We start from the raw sequence: 18,315 nt of genomic DNA, 5'->3' as shown, positions 1-18,315 counted from the left end.
CCCGCTCTTTCTTTGGTTTCTCCCTGTCCTTGCCCGCCCTGGTGCCCCCGTTGCTGGCAGAGCTGCTGCACACCGACTCCTTGTCCGACTCGCCCGACTCCGCTGCCGAGCGAGCGTCGTCGCCCGCCGAGGCCGTGGGGGATTCTGGCTGAGCCAGAGGCGCCTGGGGAGGAAGGAAAGACAAATTATCAAAGTCTAGGAACTCCTCGGGTAAAGATTTTCAGGTGGAAGGTGAAGCAAAGGAGGGGGTGTTGCTTGGAACACGGAGGGGACGTGTCTGGGCGTGTCCCCAGCGCATCCTGCTCATCCCTAAACATCCCTGTGGCACCTTTTCATAGTCCAGAATCTTCTGATTCTGTTCTGTCATTCTCTGACCCCTCCACTTGCTCAGGGTTTCAGGTGCAAAGCCAGGGAAGAGGGGGGTGAGAATTGTCCCAGCCTCGAGGTGGCCATAAACCAACAGCTCCCGTTTGTTTGGAGCATGGGGCGTCCCTGAGGGGCACCTGGGGCACGTGAAGACTGCAAATGGACGTGGAAATCTCTGGGGAAAAGGTGCCCACGTGCAAAACCGAGTCACTTCCCTGCTCTCCGAGCAGAATCACAATTCCTGTGGGCACAGAACCCCTCAGGGCAGGGTAAGGCCCTGCAACAGCTTCCCTGCAGGGAGGAGGGCTGAATAATTCATAGGTAACGAAGATGGCCCCGGTCCCTTTACCTGCATGTCACAAGGCAACGTGATCCATCTGACATTCATGTAGCTGTGCAGCAGGTGCAGCTTGGCCTCCAGGGACAGCGTCACGCTGGCATTGGAGGGGGGTAAAGGCACAGGTTAGAGGCATTTCCCACCTGGAAATATTTTCCCCCATATTCACATTATTCCCTGTGTTATGTATTTAATCGGGTGTTTTCCTACAGCAGGTCCAAGGGCACAAAAGGGGTGATTTGTAAATTATGCAGCTTTCCTTTCAGTGAAAACCCAAAGGGAGAAATCAGGTTCCTCAGTGCTGGAATGAAAATGTTTCTGCCTCAGCCACGGGAACTGCTGGGACCAAACCATGGTGAGATCTGCCCAAAGCCTCACCCAGACCAGGCACGGTCTGGTGGCCACCACCTCCCTGCTCCAGGGAGCCACAAGGCAGGGATTTGCTGGCAAAGGGAAAAATCCACATTTTTGTGCTGCTGTCACAGGAGATCCTCCACTGCTGCTGGTGTCTCGAGCTACACCCAGCCCAGAGCTCCGGGATCTGGAGCATCATCACTTAGATGTGGGAACAAAGCTTGTGAGGTGTCACAGCCCCACCCGAATCACATCAGAACCAAGGAAAAGGAAGGAAAAGCTGCTCCACCCCCAAGAACAGCAGCATTCCCTGGGCACAGCTTTCATCCAGCACAACAAAACCCAGCTGGGGTCAGCGCTGACCCCTTCCTCCATGACCCCTCTGCTCTGCAGATCACCCAGGCCCTCAGTGGAGCCCTGCAGGTCACCAACCTGGCCAGCTTGACATTGTCACTGTCGTCCTTCCCCCACTGCCACTCCTTGCCGGGGTCCACGGCGAAGTGCACGGGGAGCAGCTTGTGCTCAGAGTCGGTCAGGGGGATCACAGCTGCCAGAAATGGGGCAGAAATGTCACACTGACAGCCCAGAAGGACAAATATTGCACAGCTGGAGCCAACCCTGAGCTCCCAGCCACCAGGAGCATTGTCACCTCTGCCACGGGAACGGCCTGATGGCAAACCCCAGTGCCTGGCACTGTGGAATTGTCAGAGCACCACGACCCTCACAGGGAAGAGTTTCTCCACAATATCCCGTCCAACTCTGCCCTGTGTCAGAGGGAAGCCATTCCCCTTGTCTCGTCACCCTTGTCCCAAGTCTCCTCCGGCTCCTGGAGCCCCTTCAGGCACTGGAAGGGCTCCAGGGTCAGGGCACTTTGGGTTTTCTGGGCTGACAGTGCACCTTGATGGGTCCTGGCCAGCTCTTCCCCCCCCAGCACTCCCAAATCTTCCTCCTCCTCAGTCTGCTCACCTGAATCTCATCACTCACCTTGATCTTTTGTGTTTTCCTTCTGCTCCATGGAGACCAGGGCAGAAAAATGAGCTTGGTCGTAAGCCAGAACCAGTGGAGACCGGTGGCATTTGTTGGCTGGGACTTCCAGGGGCAGATAGATCCCTCCAAAGGGAATCGGGGCAAACGCTGGCAGGAATGGAGAGCGGTTAGTTCTGATCACAGGTTCAAGAGTTCAGAGTTGTTTGTGCTCTAACTGCTCCAGGATGAGCCATTTGCCTCGGTCGAGGGCTCACCTGCAATTATCTGTCATCTCAGGGGACATTAAACAAAACCACAACCCAAAATAGATGTTTGTTTGACATCAGGAGGATTTAAAATGTAGAATGAAGTGGTATTTTCTATAAAAAGACTTCCTCTTCACTCCTCCACGAGACAAACTTTGCCCGCAGAACGATGGAAATTGATTAACCTCCTCTGACAAGAAACTGAAGCTGATGGTGGAAAATCCACCACCCAGGGAATGGAATTTCTCATCTCTAGATGTGTGTGCAGAGGCAAAAGAGGTAAAAAAAGAAAAAAAATCTCGTGTGGATGCTCTTAAAGCAGCAGAAATTGGGTTGGGAGCCAAGTCTGACCTGGTGGGCTCACCTGTAGCAGGTCAATTGTCCCCTCTGCACCATTCCCAACTCCAGGGGCAACCTCGGCAGCAAAGAGGCCCCAGAAAGGGTGGAAAGGAAAGGTTGAGAGCTCGGGGAGGCTTTGGGAAGAGAGGCAGGTCTCACCTTCACCACCTGAGTCCCTCAGCATCGTGTCTGCCACCACCACGATGGGTCTCTTGAGCACGTGGGCCAGGACGAAGACGTGGAACTCCTCCAGGCTCTCGTACACCGGCTCCTCTGAGCCCTCCACCCTTGGGCAAAGGAGAGGCTGGATGTCACCCCCTGGATGATCAATCCCAGGATCTGGGGCTTTGTGACACCAGGAGGAGGTTCCACAGTCAGCCACGTAGAGGCTGATCTCAGCACTAATCTGAGGGTTTAGGTGTGGATTCCCAAAACGTCCTGCTCCAAACAAGGGGCTGTGCCCAAGGGATGCCCAGCGGCTGCTGGCACTGCTGGGAGTCCCTTACCTAAGGAGCTGCACAGCTGTGGCAGGGAAGTGCCCTTGAAACAGAAGGGAGATGGCAAAACCCCTCAGCTCTGGGTTATGCTCATTTCAGAGTGAGCAACACCAGGAAGCAGAAGGAAACAGAAGGAAACACAAGGAAACACAAGGAAACACAAGGAAACACAAGGAAACACAAGGAAACAGGACAAGGAAACACAAGGAAACACAAGGAAATAGCACAAGGAAGCAGAAGGAAGCAGAAGGAAACACAAGGAAGCAGAAGGAAGCAGGACAAGGAAGCACAAGGAAGCTGCACAAGGATGCACAAGGAAGCACAAGGAAACAGCACAAGGAAGCACAAGGAAAAGATTTCTTCCCTGCTCAATCCATGTGCTGCCCCACAGAAGAGGCCGCGCAGCCCCAAATCCTTTCCTGGGATGCTCGGTGCACCTTGTGCTTCCTCAGGATCCTCATCCTTCCCCTGGGACCCCGACCAGAGCTGCCCAGAGCTGCTGGCCTGCCCTGGAGCCCCGTGAGAGCTGTGGCCTGAGAAAGCCATGCCCTGCTCAGCTGGAGGTGCTCCCTGCCCCGTACCCGCCGCAGCCGCCGCCGTTGGTGCCGTAGTGCACGCGGGGCTCGCTGGACGCCAGCTTGATCAGCTCGTTCCACTCCTTCTGCCACTCCTCCTCTGTGTAAACCAGGCCAGACTGAAAAACGGCAAAGAGAACCCAAAGTCATCCAAGTAAAGCACTCCCAGCTGCTCCAGAGTGGGTTTATACCCACAGCACAACTTTTCTCTATGGGTTGATGCAAAAAAAATCAACCCATTCTTCACCATGTCCTCAAAAGTGCTTCTCAGTATTCATCCAAACTTCCCCTCTCAACTTAAATCCATTCCCCTTGCCCTGTCACTTGTCCCATGCAGGAATGTGCTCGCTGTTGATGGAGTGACAAAACCATCTTTTGCCTCTTTAAAAAGGAAAAAAAAGTTTCTCTCCTCGACTGGGTGAAAAGACACCTCACAGGACTTGGGGGACTTCACCTCAAACTTAAGAATAGAAGCCAAAAAGTCTCACCTAAGCAATTCACTGGAAAAACAAGAGAACAAAGAAACAAATTGCTTTTGTGAGGTGTTTTACCAGGAGCAAGAACCTCTTGCACCTGGCTCAGTCTTCATCTGTAAAGAGTTTTGTTATTTTGCCTTTTATTAAAACTTTTCTGTTTCCAGCACCACCACAGAAGGAATCCTGCTGATTTTATGCCTTCTAAGGTAGCTGAGCTCTCTTGGGTGTGACATAGGTCTCCAAGAGCTCCTAAGACCTGGTCAAGGAACATCAGCCCCAAGACCCTTTGATTCTGCTGCGGCTCTGGCTGCAGGACACCCCCAACCACACGAGCTGCCCAAAATTCCTGACTGACAGCAAGCACCTCCCAAACCCACAGGATGTTTTCCCAGGATGTTCCCCTTGGCAAAGAGGGTCCAAAGCGACACCGAGCTGCTCCCACCTCCTTGTTCTGCTGCGTCTGCTGCCAGCGCCACCTCCGCCTCAGCGCCTCCCGCTCCGCTCCCTTGTCCATCAGGGTGTAGAGGGATTTCCTGAGCATGAGATCCCTGTCGTGGAAGCCCCACATGCCTGCAGGGAGAAGGAACGGACAGGTCAGGAGGGGCTGGTGGGACTCCCTGACCCACTGAGGTTCCTGCCAGAGAAAGGAAGGGGCTGCTCCATTATCCCACATTTCCTTCAGGAACCCAGGGAAACCTGCACAAATCAGAATCAGGCACAAACAGGAGCCAGGCCTTCCACCCAGAGCAGTTCTCCTCTCTTTGTTTTTCCCCCCACCTCCTTTATTTCCCTCCCCACAGCCCGTCAGAGGGGGAGGAGGATTGGAGAAGCTGCTGGCAGCTTGAAGCCATCCCCCAGAGCCCGAGCACTGCTCTTGCACAGCAGCATCCCGGCTTCCCAGCAGAGCCAGGCTGGCTCCTGCCCCCAAAAGGGGACGCTGGGCTCTCGCCCAGGGACTGGGGGCTGTTTCCTTGGGGATTAAGCCCAGTCTTACCCAGGGAGGCAGCGTGGAGCAGGCAATTCCCATCGCCCGTGGTGGCCAGGGGCAGCAGGCGCTGGCAGCTGGGATCCACGGCCACCCACCAGTTGAGACGCCCTGGGGGGATTTGGGAGAGCATGAAACCACGGGCTGGGGGCTCTGGGGACACTGCAGGCTGTGCTTTCAGACCTTCTGAGACCACAGCCAAGAAAAAGAAACAGCTGAACGAGCAGTTTAGAGAGGGTGGAAGGAGCATCTGGACAGGTGGGGAGGTACAGACCCACCCCAGGACCGGGTGAGGGAGTCAGGACAGGGACAAAGCAACAAAAAGAGGAGACTGGAGCTGCAAAACTGCCTGAGGATGCCAGGAAAAGACTGGGCTGAATTTGGGGCAGAATCACACACAGATAGGAGCCAGGGCTTCCACCCAGAGCAGCTCTCCTCTATCTGTTTTTCCCCCACCTCCCTTATTTCCCTCCTCACAGCCCATCAGGCTGAAAAGGCCTCCAGGAGCACCCAGCACCAACAATTTCTCCAGGGAAAATCAGCTTTTTGCTGCTTTTTGGAACCAAATCCCTCCAGTTTCAAGTCTCTCATGGCCATTTTCCCTGCTCACTGGTTTTTAAGCAGAATTACTCCAGGATTTCTGCTGATCCCAGCAGCTTTCCTGCTGCAAATGCAAACTGACAGTGCTTCAGACTGGGAGCTTTGGGTCATTGTGGTGATTCAAGTCAAGAGCAGCTAAAAATAGAAGGTAGGAAGAAATGCCCAGTGTGGCTGGAGATTCAGCCCTTCCCAAGGAGTCAAGCTGGGCTGGATCAGGACTTTGAACCCCCTGTGTCTGTGTCTTGCCCTGCCCTCAACATCCCTCCTTGGCTGCCACAGTTCCAGGGGTTTTTGGATCCCGTGCAACAGGCAGGCTTTGGGCTGGATGAGGCTGTTTGGGCTTCCAAGTTGTATTTCAATTGGAAATGATGGGTTTCCTGCAGGAGCAAAGAGCCTCTTGTTCCTCTGGAGCACGATCCCTGCCAGGGATCCCGGTGCACAGACATGGGATTGCTGGAAATGCTTTGTACAACCTCAGGGAGAGCAGCTGGACAGGAACTAAATGCAGAAAGCAGGGGTTAAAACATCCCCAAACACTAGAGAACAAAACCCGTGCAGTTCAGTGTGACACGGGCAGGTCACTGCTGCTCCCAGCCCCGGGAAAGGGACCTGCCAGAGCTGGAAGAGCTCTGCACTGAGCCTGGGGACAATGGCTCTGCACAGAGCAGCAGCCTGTTGTCACCCAGTTCCCTCAATATAGCTCCTGGCACGGCCGAGCTGGGAGCCTGGCCAAGTGGCCCAGGGCCAGGGGTGGCTCACAGGAGCTGTCCCACATGTCATGCTGCTAGGGGCAGCACCTTCCTCTCCATTTTCCCTCATTCCTGCAGGATCTGAAGCTCTTTTCCCTGGAGTCCAGCCAGTGCTTGGGTACGGCCGGCCGGGGGGGGCTGTGTACAAACCACCAACAGGGCGGGACTGCTAGTCCCAAAAACGCCCTGATTTTATAAATTCCCACACTTGGGAGGTTGTGCAAGCCGTGGCCCGGTCAGGTCTGAGGGGACACACCTTGCAGAGGTATTTCTGTGCCTCGGTGTTTGCGCTGACTCTGGTTACGCAACAGGAGTCGTCTCCAAAGGAACAGCCCGGCCCAGCCCGGCCCAGCCCAACCCTCCTGCTGGTGTTTTGCTCCCCTGGAAAGGCCAAGAGGCTGCCCAGAAGTGTTGAAAACACATTTCTCCCTGTGTGTGTGGCTCTTAAGAGCCAGCCCTGAGAGCTCTGTAAAGAAACCAACAGGATTTAGGAGCCTGAGGGATCTTCCCAGAACGGTCCTGGTGTCAGAGGGGCTGCCCAGAAGTGTTGAAAACAACACTTTTCTCTCTCTGTTTGTGTGTGGCTCTTAGAGCCAGCCCTGAGAGCCCTGCAGGGAAACCAACTGGATTTAGGAGCCTGAGGGATCTTCCCAGAATGGTCACAGCAGCAACAGATCTTCTGTTGGAAGGAAAAGCCCGCTGGCACCCAGGGGATCCCTCCCTGCACCCTGAGCCTGTGTTACCCCACAGAACACCCCACAGGGTGCTTGGGGAATTCCGTCTTCCAGCAGGAGCCACCTGAACAGGCGACAGCAGGGGGAAGGAACTGATGGCTCCACCCAGCCCGGAGGGAGGATTGCCTCATCCAAACCATGAATGGCTTCCCCAAGGCTACCAGGAACCCACTCTGGCTTCCTGACACAGGGAGCGTCCCAGGGATTGCTCCTGAGGCCAAGCCAAGGGATCAGGATCTTCCGTTCATGGTTTTTATCCCCCAGTATCCTCAGGGGAGGCACAGGGACTGCTCCTCCCCGTGTGACACAAGCCAAGGCAGCTGCAGCTTCCCAGCTCAGAGCAAGGCACACTCCTGACCCACAAGGGTTTGTGCCAGGGCTCCACCGAGGGCAGAGGTTTCAGCCCCACCAAGACCTTTCCATACCACCCCAAGCCCATTTAAAGCATTCCCAGAGGATCTCACTGCAATTACAGCCACTCTGGAATGCACTCTGCCACAAAGGTGTAACAGGACCTATGGGGAAGAGGATTTGAACGTTTATGGGGCTGTGAAATGTATTTCCTTAATCCCCTAAGGATGGAGCGTGCTCAATTAATAAAGGGAGTCCCTGTAGGTCACAGCACCACGCTCAGAACCCTGCCTGGAATATTTCACAGCTGCACTACAGCCCTTTGTCACAGACAAAACACTCATTGACAACGACCCGCAGGCGCTCAAGCCTCCAAAAGGCATTCTCTAAAACTCTGAAATTCTGAATTCCCTCCTGTTAACGGCATCCCAGCACACCTGGAAGTGCCCCCAGCCCACGGATGAAGCACCCAGCAACCCCCAGCCCCACATCTGATTTGTGCTGGGACACAGGAGCCCAAGGCCTGGCTCAGCTGGGATCAGATCTGGGGTTCATCTGCACCAGGGCCTGCAGCTCTGCTGTCACCTGTGTAACGGGATCCTGGGATCAAGTGCTCATTCCCAAAACATGAGAATATTTCTTACAGCAGGACAGGGACAAGCTGGGCCCTCAGAGTGTCTGTTGTCCCTGAGGATAATGTGTTTTCTGCTTTGTGCAGCACCACAGAACAGCAGGAGTGTAAACCCTGCTGAGATCCCTCACGGTGTCCTGCCCCTGCCCACGGGAACCTTCCTGGTGCCAGGGATGAGGTTTTCCCTGCCAGCACGGATGTCCCCCTCCTTGCCTCATCACAGACCCCCTGGCAGCTCTCCAGGAGCTGGAAGCAGAGCAGGGGCTCCTCCCTGCACTGGAGCAGCAGCACTGAGCTCCAGGGTCAGTAATCAACGCAGGATTTATCAGCAGGAATTTAGCAGACGGGAATTCCCTTCTCCCTGTCTCTCCACGGGACTGCCAGGATGGAGCACTGGGGGGCTCCAGGGGTGAGAAATGCCACTTTTGGGGTGTTCTGCCTCTCAGCTGTGCACAGTGACATCAGCCCTGGGTTGTTTACGCTCAGTCCCCATGCCTGAAGGGAAGCTCCTACTCAACCCTTGCACCAGGTCATAAAAATGCTGGAACAATTCCCTGCTGGATGTGCATCCATGGGACATCCCAGTGTCACTGTCATATTTGCTGGAAAAATCCCCTCGCCCAGGATTTCTTCTCCTGGGAGGCTGAGAAGCCTCAGAGAAAAAGGAAAACAATGATTATCTGGTTTGCTTCTCCTGTGCTTTGCTGCTTTGGAATTGGTTGGAGATTTTTTATCCAATGTGGGAATTGTTTTTAATGACCAATCACGGGCTCTGGAGAGAGCCACAGGTTTCCATCATCATTATCTTGTTAATCCTTCTGTCTGTACCCTTTCTCTATTCTTTAGTATAGTTTCAGTGTAGCATTCTTTAATATAATAAAATAATAAATCAGCCTTCTAAGAACGTGGAGTCAGGTTCATCATTTCCTCCTCTGACAGGGGACCCAGAACATCCCCAGGGTGTGCCTGTGGGTTGTCAGAACCCGGGACATTGCTCTGGCTGCCCTGGATGGCTCCAGACCCTGGCAGGGGGCTCAGAGACCTTGGCACGGAGTCAAAGACCCCTGTGCCTTGGATTTTAACCCATGGAGAAAACTACCAGCTTTGTGTGAGACCCTGGCATGGAGTCAAAGACCCCTGTGCCTTCAATTTTAACCCATGGAGAAAATTAGCAACCTTATATGAGGATTTACAAGCCACAAGAGTTTCAGTGAAATGACAGTTAGTTTGTCACAGGGTGAAAAAGTAGAATTTTGGGGTTTTTAGAATGGGGGTACAAAGGCCAAGATGGAGGAATCTGGGTGTGTCTTTCTGGTTCTTTCTTGTCCTCTGGTGACACTTTTGGATTGGTTTAGAGACAGTGTCTAACGTAGGTGATAGGTATTGGAAAATGATTGTAAATAAACCTCAGAATAAAAAGCTAACACAGCCTCAAGGGAGGTCAGTGTGCCTTGAAGTGACCTGCCAGCCAGACCTCAGCAGGTCAGACAGAATGTATCAGATGAAAGAAAATAAACCACCTTGAGAACCAGAACAGAAGAGTCTCAGCTTCTTCATCGGTCTCAGGGCTGGGAGAAAAAAGGACTTTCTAACACCTCGGGGTGATTGCAGGCAAAAAATCCCAACAGGGGGTGACACTGCCCAGCTGCCCGTGGCAGCACAGACCAGCACTCACCAGCCTGCTCCAGTGCCACCAGCATGGACTGCTCGATGAGATCCCTCTCGATGAAGCTGCGGAAATCCTCGGAGTACACGGTGAGGTCGGGCAGCTGGAAGGTGCAGATGGGCATCTCCAGCAGGTGGTCGCTGCTGCTGCCATTGCTGGAGACGTGGGAACGCGCCAGGGACACGATGGTGGAGCTGGCGTGGGAGATGCCTCGGGACAGGCGTTTCTCTGGGGGGGAGAAGGAAAAACAACCAGCAAAGTGGGGCAGGAGCAGCAAAGCCCAGAGCAAACAGCACCAAACGTGGCAGTGAGCAGCACAGAGGGTGAGGGGCTGGGAGCACAAGCCCTGCAAGGAACTGGGGTTGTTCAGCCTGGAGAAGAGGAGGCTTGGAGGTGACCTTATTGCTCTCTACAACTGGCTGTAGACAGGTGGGGCTCTTCCAAGAGGACACGGCCTCAGCTACCTCAGGGAAGGTAGAGGTTGGATATTAGGGAAAAAAAATTTACTAAAAGAATAATAAAGTAGTGGAATTGTCTTCCCAGGGAGGTGGCAGGATCACCATCTCTGGATGTGTTTAAAAAAGCACTGCACGTGGCATTGGTGCTACGGTCTGGTTGAGGGCGCTGATCCCAGAGGCCTCTCCCAACCTCATCATTCTGAGATTCTGTGATCTGACAGGACACTGCCCAGCCCAGGGCAGCGCTGCAGGACACTGACCTTGCACCAGGTCATCCTGGCGCTGCAGGGGGGGTCTCCCTGGCCGGGCCAGCTCCCTCTCGGGGGCGCGGGCGCCGCGGCCCTCGTTGAAGGAAGGCGGGAGGTTGCCGGCGTGCACCTGCCGCAGCTGCTCGAAGTCGCTCAGCGCCGCGCTCAGGTCCCAGTTCTTGCCTGCACGGGGAGGTGGAGCCTCCATTTTTCACATTTCCCACATTCCACGTGTAGAACATGAGGAATTTCCCCCATTTTCCCCATTTTTCCCCATGCCAGGTGGTGGAAGCCGAGGAGCTGGCGCGGAAGGGGAATCCTGCATTCCCATGCACCAGGAATTATTCCCCTTTTTCCCAGAATGATTCCCATTTCCCCCATTCCAGGTGGTGGAAGGTGAGGAATTTTCCCCACTTTTCCCCATTTTTCCCCATTCCAGGTGTGGAAACTGAGGAATTCTCCCCATTTTTCCCCACTCCTGGTGTGGAAGCTGAGGAATTCTCCCCATTTTTCCCCACTCCTGGTGTGGAAGCTGAGGAATTCTCCCCATTTTCCCCATTCCAGGTGTGGAAGCTGAGGAATTCTCCCCATTTTCCCCATTCCAGGTGTGGAAGCTGAGGAATTCTCCCCATTTTCCCGCACTCCTGGTGTGGAAGCTGAGGAATTCTCCCCATTTTTCCCCATTCCAGGTGTGGAAGCTGAGGAATTTTCTCCTTTTTTCCCATATTTCCTGGAATTTTTCCCATTCCCCCATTCCAGGTGGAGCAGCACCGCTCACCCTCCCCCAGCACAGAAACCGAAGCCCTTCCTAAACATCTGTGCTGGAAACTCTTCCAGCCGCCAACTCCTTCACCCTCTTCCAACCCTTATTCCTCCTGGCTCGCCCACCCTGGGAATTTCCGTGATTATTCCCAGTTTTCCATACCTTCAAGGAGGTCTCTGGCCAGCCCTGGCTCTGCCCCCGTTGAGCGAACAAAATCGGACAGGACGATGTCCATAGCCAAGGCCAGGCGGAGTCAGCGGCACCGGCTCGGCTCCTCGGCATCAACCTGGAATGGAGAGCACCAAGAGCAGCCCTGGAGTGCACAGCCCCAGCTGGGAACGAGCTCGGGGGTGAAGGAACCTTCCCCCAAAAATCCCCTGTGCTCCAGGAGCTGCTTCATTCCCTGGCAGCTGGAGAACAACGCTCACTTTGTTGTAACCAGCAAGGGGCATTGCCGTGGAAAATTCATGAGCTAAACCCAACTCTCATCCCAAAGGTGGTGGAGCTTTTCTTGTCAAATTAGGAATAAATGAATTTTTGGGAGGAATAAATGATATTTGGGAGGAAAAAATGGTATTTGGGAGGAATAAATGAATTTTTGGGAGCAATGAGGAAGCAGGAAGTTTGTCCTGTGCATTTACAGGGAGCAAATCCCATTCCAAGCGCCCCAACCTGGAATGGAGAGCACCAAGAGCAGCCCTGGAGTGCACAGCCCCAGCTGGGAACGAGCTCGGGGGTGAAGGAACCTTCCCCCAAAAATTCCCTGTGCTCCTGGAGCTGCTTCATTCCCTGGCAGCTGGAGAACAACGCTCACTCTGCAACGAGGGGCATTGCCGTGGAGAACCCACGAGCTAAACCCAACTCTCACCTCAAAGGTGGTGAAGCTTTTCCTGCCAAATTAGGAATAAATGAATTTTTGGGAGGAATAAATGAATTTTTGGGAGCAATGAGGAAGCAGGAAGTTTCTCTCGTGCATTTACAGGGAGCAAATCCCTGCCCCATCCCACTCCAAGCAGCCCAGCTGTGAGGGAAAGGGAAGTAAGGACAAAATGCCCGAATTAGGAGATGTGTTCTAAGGAAAACACATTTTAAAAAGGCCCTTTCAGACAAAAAAACCAAACTCAACAATCCCAGTTACTCTGGCAGACAAAATCAATGTCCAGACAGAGCTCCTGTAACTCCAGAGCTCCTGTGGCTCCAGAGCTCCTTCCCAGAGGGGAACAAAAGCACAGATCTGTTCTGTAAATCTGGATTTTGTCGCTTCTGAGCCCACAGAAGGAAGGTGTGTGCTCCTGCCGTGCCTTCAAATCCTGATTTTCTGCATTCCTCGGGGCAGAGAGGGAAAGGAAGAGCAGCCTTGTCCGTGGGGCAAAGTGCTCCACGGAATTTGGGGCTCTGCAGTTGAAGGCTGGGAGAAAAATGCTGCCACCAAGGAACAGAAAAGAATGGGAAGAGAATTTATGCCGAGCTGAAAATCTGGAAGGGGAAAATCTGGGAAGGCTGGGAGATACAGGTGCTGGTGTATGAGGCACAAGAGCAATTCCAGGATTGTGTGGAATATGAACAAACCTGGTTGTTTTCCTGGCTCCTGGGAAATAAAGTCTCTTTTTCAGGATTATCCCTGCAGACAGGCAAAACCTCCCTGGTGCCTTGGATTTATTTTTTTTCTAAATTATCTTTAAATGTGGGTGAAATTCCCTAACAACACAACTCCCCACAAGCATCCAGACTTTACCCTGGAATTTCTTGGCTTTGCTGGAGAAGCAGCATTCCCACAATCAGCTGGTTCAGTTCCTCCTCCCAGGAAAGCTCCGTAGGGGGAAGAAGCGATGCCAAAGCCCAGCACATTCCTGGAGCAGGATCTGGCACAGATTCCTGCTCTTACTCCACCAATTTAGGGAACATCCCTAATTAGGAGCAGCACGTTGGGATCCTCTAATCCCTGGCAGGAGTTGCAGGAGCAAGGAGGGATAACGGGAGAAGCTTCCTTCAGGTGGGCGTGGAATTCCAATGCAAATGAAAACTCAGCAGGCACAGCAGAGGTTCGGGGAGGGAACGAGCAGCACATCCCACCCCTTCTGTTCGCTGCATTCCAAACTCCCTCGTGCACAAAAATGCCAGGGAAAACACAGATGGAAAGCTCTGGGTCCAGCGAGGAGGTGAAGGATTGTTGGGGATTTATTGAGGGATGGGATGGAGAGATGTCCCCAGCCCAGAGTTATTGATTATTTCCTTTCCCTCTGGAAATGCTGTCTCCTCTTCCCTCCTTCCAGAAGAGGTGGGAAATATGAGCCCAGGGAGGAAATCCAAGCCCCAGCAGATCCACAAGTGCAGATCCATCCCCACGGAGCAGGCACTGAGCACACCCCAAAGCCCCCAGGAGGGCACGGGGGCGCAGCAGGGCTGGATGCAACCCAAAGTGAGCGTTCCTGGCACATCCCAACCAGAAACGTGTGGAAAACATGTATTTAGGACTAAGCCCCGTTGTTCCTGTGATCCCAACAGCTCCTTGCAGGTTTTTCAGCTAATGTTTAACAAATATCCTCCCACACTTGCACAGGGCCTGAGCACAGCAAGGCTGCTGGTGGGAGCGAGGAGCCACGGGCTGTGCTGGAGTCACACCTCGCTGGGACCAGGAGGAGCTGCAGCTTCCTGCGAGCAGCATTCCACGGTCACACACCCACGGGAAGGCAGTGAAAGCCCCGCTGCCAAGTGCCAAAGGATCCACCCAACGCCGACAGCAACCTGCAGCCTCCCAGGCAGAGGAATCCGCTCAGTTCCACCCCTGGGAACGGGGCAAAGCTGGGTTCAGTCTGTCCTGGCAGCCTGCAAATCCTTCCTAGCAGGAATTCAGACCTTTCACACCTAAAGTCCATCCAAACTAAGGGGAAAGTCATAAAACCTCCTGAAGCATCCTCTCTCTTGCTGCCTACAGCCTCTCCCGGGGCAACTGCAGCTCCGTGAAGGTTTGGGAAGGGACTCACCAGGAGCATGTGGAGCATCCCTGTCCCAACACCATCAGAAAACACTGAGGGAGGAATTCAAGACACCAGGTCCAAGAGCTCAACGTCTCTCAGCTCCATCCTGGTGAGAAATCAACCTGGGAACACTGAATTTAAACAGTTCACCAGAACCAACTGTGCAGCAGCAAAACTGGATCCATTTCAAGTTCCAGACTGGAATTTATGGGGCTTTAATTCCCTTATTTTGTTCGATTTCAATCGTGCTGAACATGCTGCAGAAAGAGGAAATCATTCTCTTTGTTAGGGCCAAATCCTGACCCAAGGTCAGCCACGACCTGTGGCTCCACTGTGTTTATAAAGACACTTCCAGAAATATTTTAGGAGCAGCAAACTCTGACGTCTCTCCCCCGGATCTGCCACGTGATGTTTTGCTGAGGGCAGGAACCAAGCTGGGAGCCAGGACTCCACTCCCAGGGCTCTGCTCCTGGCCCAGCCCTTCCACCACATCCCTTCCCCTCAGGGAACACCAAGGCAGACCCTCGGGGAGCTGCAGGTGAGGCAGGAGGTGCCCAAATCCATGGGAAATTTAATCCCGCCAGACCCACGCGGATGTTTTCGCTCCCACCACCAGGGAGCTGCAGCAGAGTGGAAAATCAGCACATATCCAACCCCTAAACCCCAAATCCTCCCAAACCCCGACATCTGGCAGCACTCAGGGCTAAGCAGGGGGGTCCCGAGGGGAAAGGCCAGGCTGGGACCTGCAGGTGGGACATGGGAGCAGCTCCAATCAGAGGCTGTGAGGAAAATGAGCTTCCCCGTGAGCTCTGAGTGAGCAAGGATGCTCCTCAAGGAGCTTCCTCCTGCTCCCCAGAACAGTGGGATCCCACCCCGTCCCACCCCACATGGCTGTCGTGGCCCTGCAGGTTACCTAACGCCGCCGGGATTAGCGTCACCCGTCCTGACCTGACACCTGGGCTGTGTCACTAAGCTCCATCTGGAAGTGCTGGGTGGGACACACGGCATGTTTGACTCGTCCAGGATGGGAATCAGCCCAGCTCATCATCATCATCATCATCATCATCAGAAAAAACCCAGTTATTTCTGATAAAACTGGTGCAGGACACCCCTGGAGTGCTGGATGGACACAGACCGTGCAGCTCCTGCCTCTTGCAGGATGGGAATCAACCCACCTCCTCCTCCTCCTCCTCCTCCTCCTCCTCCTCCTCCTCATCAACAAAAATTCAGTTATTTCTGATAAAACTGATGGTGCAGGACACCCTTGAAGTGCTGGATGGACACACAGCATGTTTGACTCGTCCAGGATGGGAATCAACCCAGCTCATCATCATCATCATCAGAAAAAAAACAGTTTTTCTTGATAAAACTGATGGTGCAGGACACCCCTGGAGCCCCTCGGGGGGCTGTGAGTGCAGAAGGAAGCCAGTGGGACAGGGAATTTGGGGATTTTGGGGACAGATGGCACCGGCAGCTGTGGCAGGGCTGGATGTGGCTCTGTGGCTGCACCTCACGCTTGGCAGGAACAGCTCTCCAGGATCCACCACTCTGGGAATTTCTGGCAGAGTTTTAGCACTAAAGGACAGCCCATAACCCCCACAAAAGAGCTGCTCCAGCAGGGAAAAGGGGCTCCTAAAGGGGGCTAAAAGGGGCTCCTAAAACCTCTGGCTGGTGCTCCGGGGTTGGAGCAGGAGTGAGATGACAGTTATGGAAATCATCCCATCTTTACAAAGCTTCAGTGCTTCAATGAACAGCTTCCTCCTGATTTTTCCAGAGCTCCAGCTGCTTCCCAGTGCTCCAGACACAGCCGGGCTCCTCCCAGCACCCAACCATCCTGAACCTTGGGCTGAGAACACATCAGAACCTACTCCTTTTATCTCTGAGACAGATAAAAGCTCAACGAGTCTGCAGCACAAACACAGCAGCTCCACAGAGCAGCTCTGTCCCAGCACCGTCCCCCGGTTATCGACTGCTCCCGAAATCACAGAATTCTTTCATCTCTAATTGCAGGATTCTCTCCTCACTGACAAGCTCGCTTCTCTCAGTGTCTGCACCGAAGAAATTCCCTCTGAGCCAAGTTTTCCTTCAAGCAGGCCACGATTATTGCCAGCCTGGTTTTCTGCAGGAGCTGGGCCTGGCACAGGCTGTCCTTGCCTCCCTCCCAGGGGGATCTCCAAGCGTCCCCTCTGCAATCCAGGCCACGGCAGCTCCGTCACCAATTCCACACCTTTCCCCCCCAGAATCCTTCCAGCCAGTGCTGCTCCCACAAGGACAACCCGCTTTCAGCCCTCTGAAGGGAGGAGTTTAGGGTGGAACTCGGGAGCTGAGGGTCAGAGCATCTCCAGAGCTGCCCCGGGGAGAGCAGAGTCACGTCCTGGCACGGGTTCACCTCAAACACCAGCAGAAAATTAAATCAACTCCAACAGGAAACAGAACCAACCAATACTAAAGAGCGGAGTCCTGGATTTTTCAGCAGTTTGGGCACACGGCTCCTCTTCCCATCCCAGTGGGATCTGGATGCTCCTGCCCACGCCAGGGGCTGACAAGGCTCTCCCGCCTGAAGCACGCACAGGGGATGCCTGGATCCAGCTGTGTGCGCAGCCAGCCACCTCCAACACCGCATCCACAGGTGGCCACACCATCTCAGAAGCTTCTTTAGCACAAAACCATCTCGAAGTAGCTTCAAAACCCCACTTTCCCAAAAAAAAACCCCAAACAAATCAGCATGGACGTGGGCCGGGTCAGGAAGATAAAACCCAGCGGTGTCAGCGATTCAGAGAGAAGAATCCCGGCTGGAAGTTTGGACTTTCCAGCTCCGCGACTTTTAGGAAGCCGGAGATTCCCGGTCCCCAGTACCCATTTCACAGCCAGGAAAGCCCCGCAGCATTCCCGGTGCACCGGGATCCAACCCAGCTCCCGGGAACGAGTGCCAAGGCCTCGGAACAGAGGTTCCCTGGAGCTGGGGATGGTCCGGGACTCCAGGCTTGTTTCTGAGCTCGTTTTTCGCTCCGCAGCGAACCCCGGCAGCGACCCCAGCCAGGAGCGGGCAGCCGCGCGGAAATCCCGGCGCTCCCGGGGGAAAAAAAGTACCGAGAAGAAAAATTATTTAGCCCCAAGTCGCCGGGAGCAGGAAAATGTCATTTTCCGGGGAGCCCCGAACCGCGGGGGGGTGCAGCCCGGGGGGCTCCGCGCCGGGAGCGGGCGGGGGGCGGCCCCGGAGCCCTCCCGGCCCCGCAGGCCCCCGGGGCCGCGGAGAGACCCGCAGCCGTGACCCGCACCCCGCCACCCTCCCCGACACCCCGGCACGGCCTCCGGGAGCGACCCCAGGAGCCGCAGGCGGAGAGCGACACCGGGGCCCGCCCCCGCCGCCCCCTCAGGCCGCGCCGTGACCCCGCGGCCGCCGCCGCCGCCGCCCCGAGGCCCGGCCCCGCCAAAACTTTCCCGAGGCCGAGCGGGGGGCCCGCCGTTACCTACGAGAGGCTCCATGGGTTGGCCCGGAGCGGCCCGGCCCGGAGCGGCCCCCGGGCCCTCCCGCCGTTGTCGCCGCCGCCGCTGAGGCCGCTCCCGGGGGGGGGGAGCGCGGGGGGGGGGAGGCGGAACGGAACGCGGCGCCACCCGGAACGCGCCGCCGCCCCCGTTCCCGCCCGGAACGCTTTGGAGGGAGCACGCGGCAGTGCCGGTAGGGGCCAATGGCGGCGCAGGGCCGGGCTAGGCCGCGCCCCTCTCGGGGGCTACCGCGCGTGCGCGGGAGTGGGGGGGCAGAGCGCCCCCTGGCGGCGGGAGGGGGTGCGCGTCACCGAGAGACCCCCGGGACCCCCGGGAGGGTGCGGGACAGCGGGACGGCACCGGGACCCCGCGAGGGGCCTGAGACAGCCCTGTGTGCGGCCTGAGACCCCCGCGAGGGGCCTGAGACAGCCCTGTGTGCGGCCTGGAACTCCTGTGAGGGGCCCGTGACCCCCTGTATGTGGCCTGAGAC

The 18,315-nt window shown here is 55.3% G+C and overlaps 1 protein-coding gene across 1 annotated transcript in view; it reads right to left on the bottom strand.

The window, feature by feature from the left end:
* The window catches only part of OTUD7B (OTU deubiquitinase 7B), a 19,024-nt gene extending 1,022 nt beyond the window's left edge, over nucleotides 1-18,002 (bottom strand). Inside the window, exons 1-12 of the mRNA XM_038161723.1 lie at nucleotides 17,810-18,002; nucleotides 11,524-11,647; nucleotides 10,611-10,781; nucleotides 9,902-10,120; nucleotides 5,171-5,272; nucleotides 4,619-4,746; nucleotides 3,707-3,819; nucleotides 2,788-2,915; nucleotides 2,042-2,191; nucleotides 1,490-1,604; nucleotides 716-800; nucleotides 6-163 (exon numbers count right to left, since the gene is read on the bottom strand). Coding sequence (XP_038017651.1) covers nucleotides 6-163; nucleotides 716-800; nucleotides 1,490-1,604; nucleotides 2,042-2,191; nucleotides 2,788-2,915; nucleotides 3,707-3,819; nucleotides 4,619-4,746; nucleotides 5,171-5,272; nucleotides 9,902-10,120; nucleotides 10,611-10,781; nucleotides 11,524-11,596 — 1,442 coding nt within the window. The 5' untranslated portion in view covers nucleotides 11,597-11,647; nucleotides 17,810-18,002. The remainder of the gene's footprint in view (nucleotides 1-5; nucleotides 164-715; nucleotides 801-1,489; nucleotides 1,605-2,041; nucleotides 2,192-2,787; nucleotides 2,916-3,706; nucleotides 3,820-4,618; nucleotides 4,747-5,170; nucleotides 5,273-9,901; nucleotides 10,121-10,610; nucleotides 10,782-11,523; nucleotides 11,648-17,809) is intronic.
* Between the last annotated feature and the right edge of the window lie 313 nt (nucleotides 18,003-18,315).

This window comes from Motacilla alba, chromosome 25 (genome assembly GCF_015832195.1).
Source record: "Motacilla alba alba isolate MOTALB_02 chromosome 25, Motacilla_alba_V1.0_pri, whole genome shotgun sequence".
In the NCBI taxonomy this organism is placed as follows: domain Eukaryota; kingdom Metazoa; phylum Chordata; class Aves; order Passeriformes; family Motacillidae; genus Motacilla; species Motacilla alba.
Note: the sequence above shows the minus strand (reverse complement) of the source record. Positions and strands in the feature narration are given on the sequence as shown.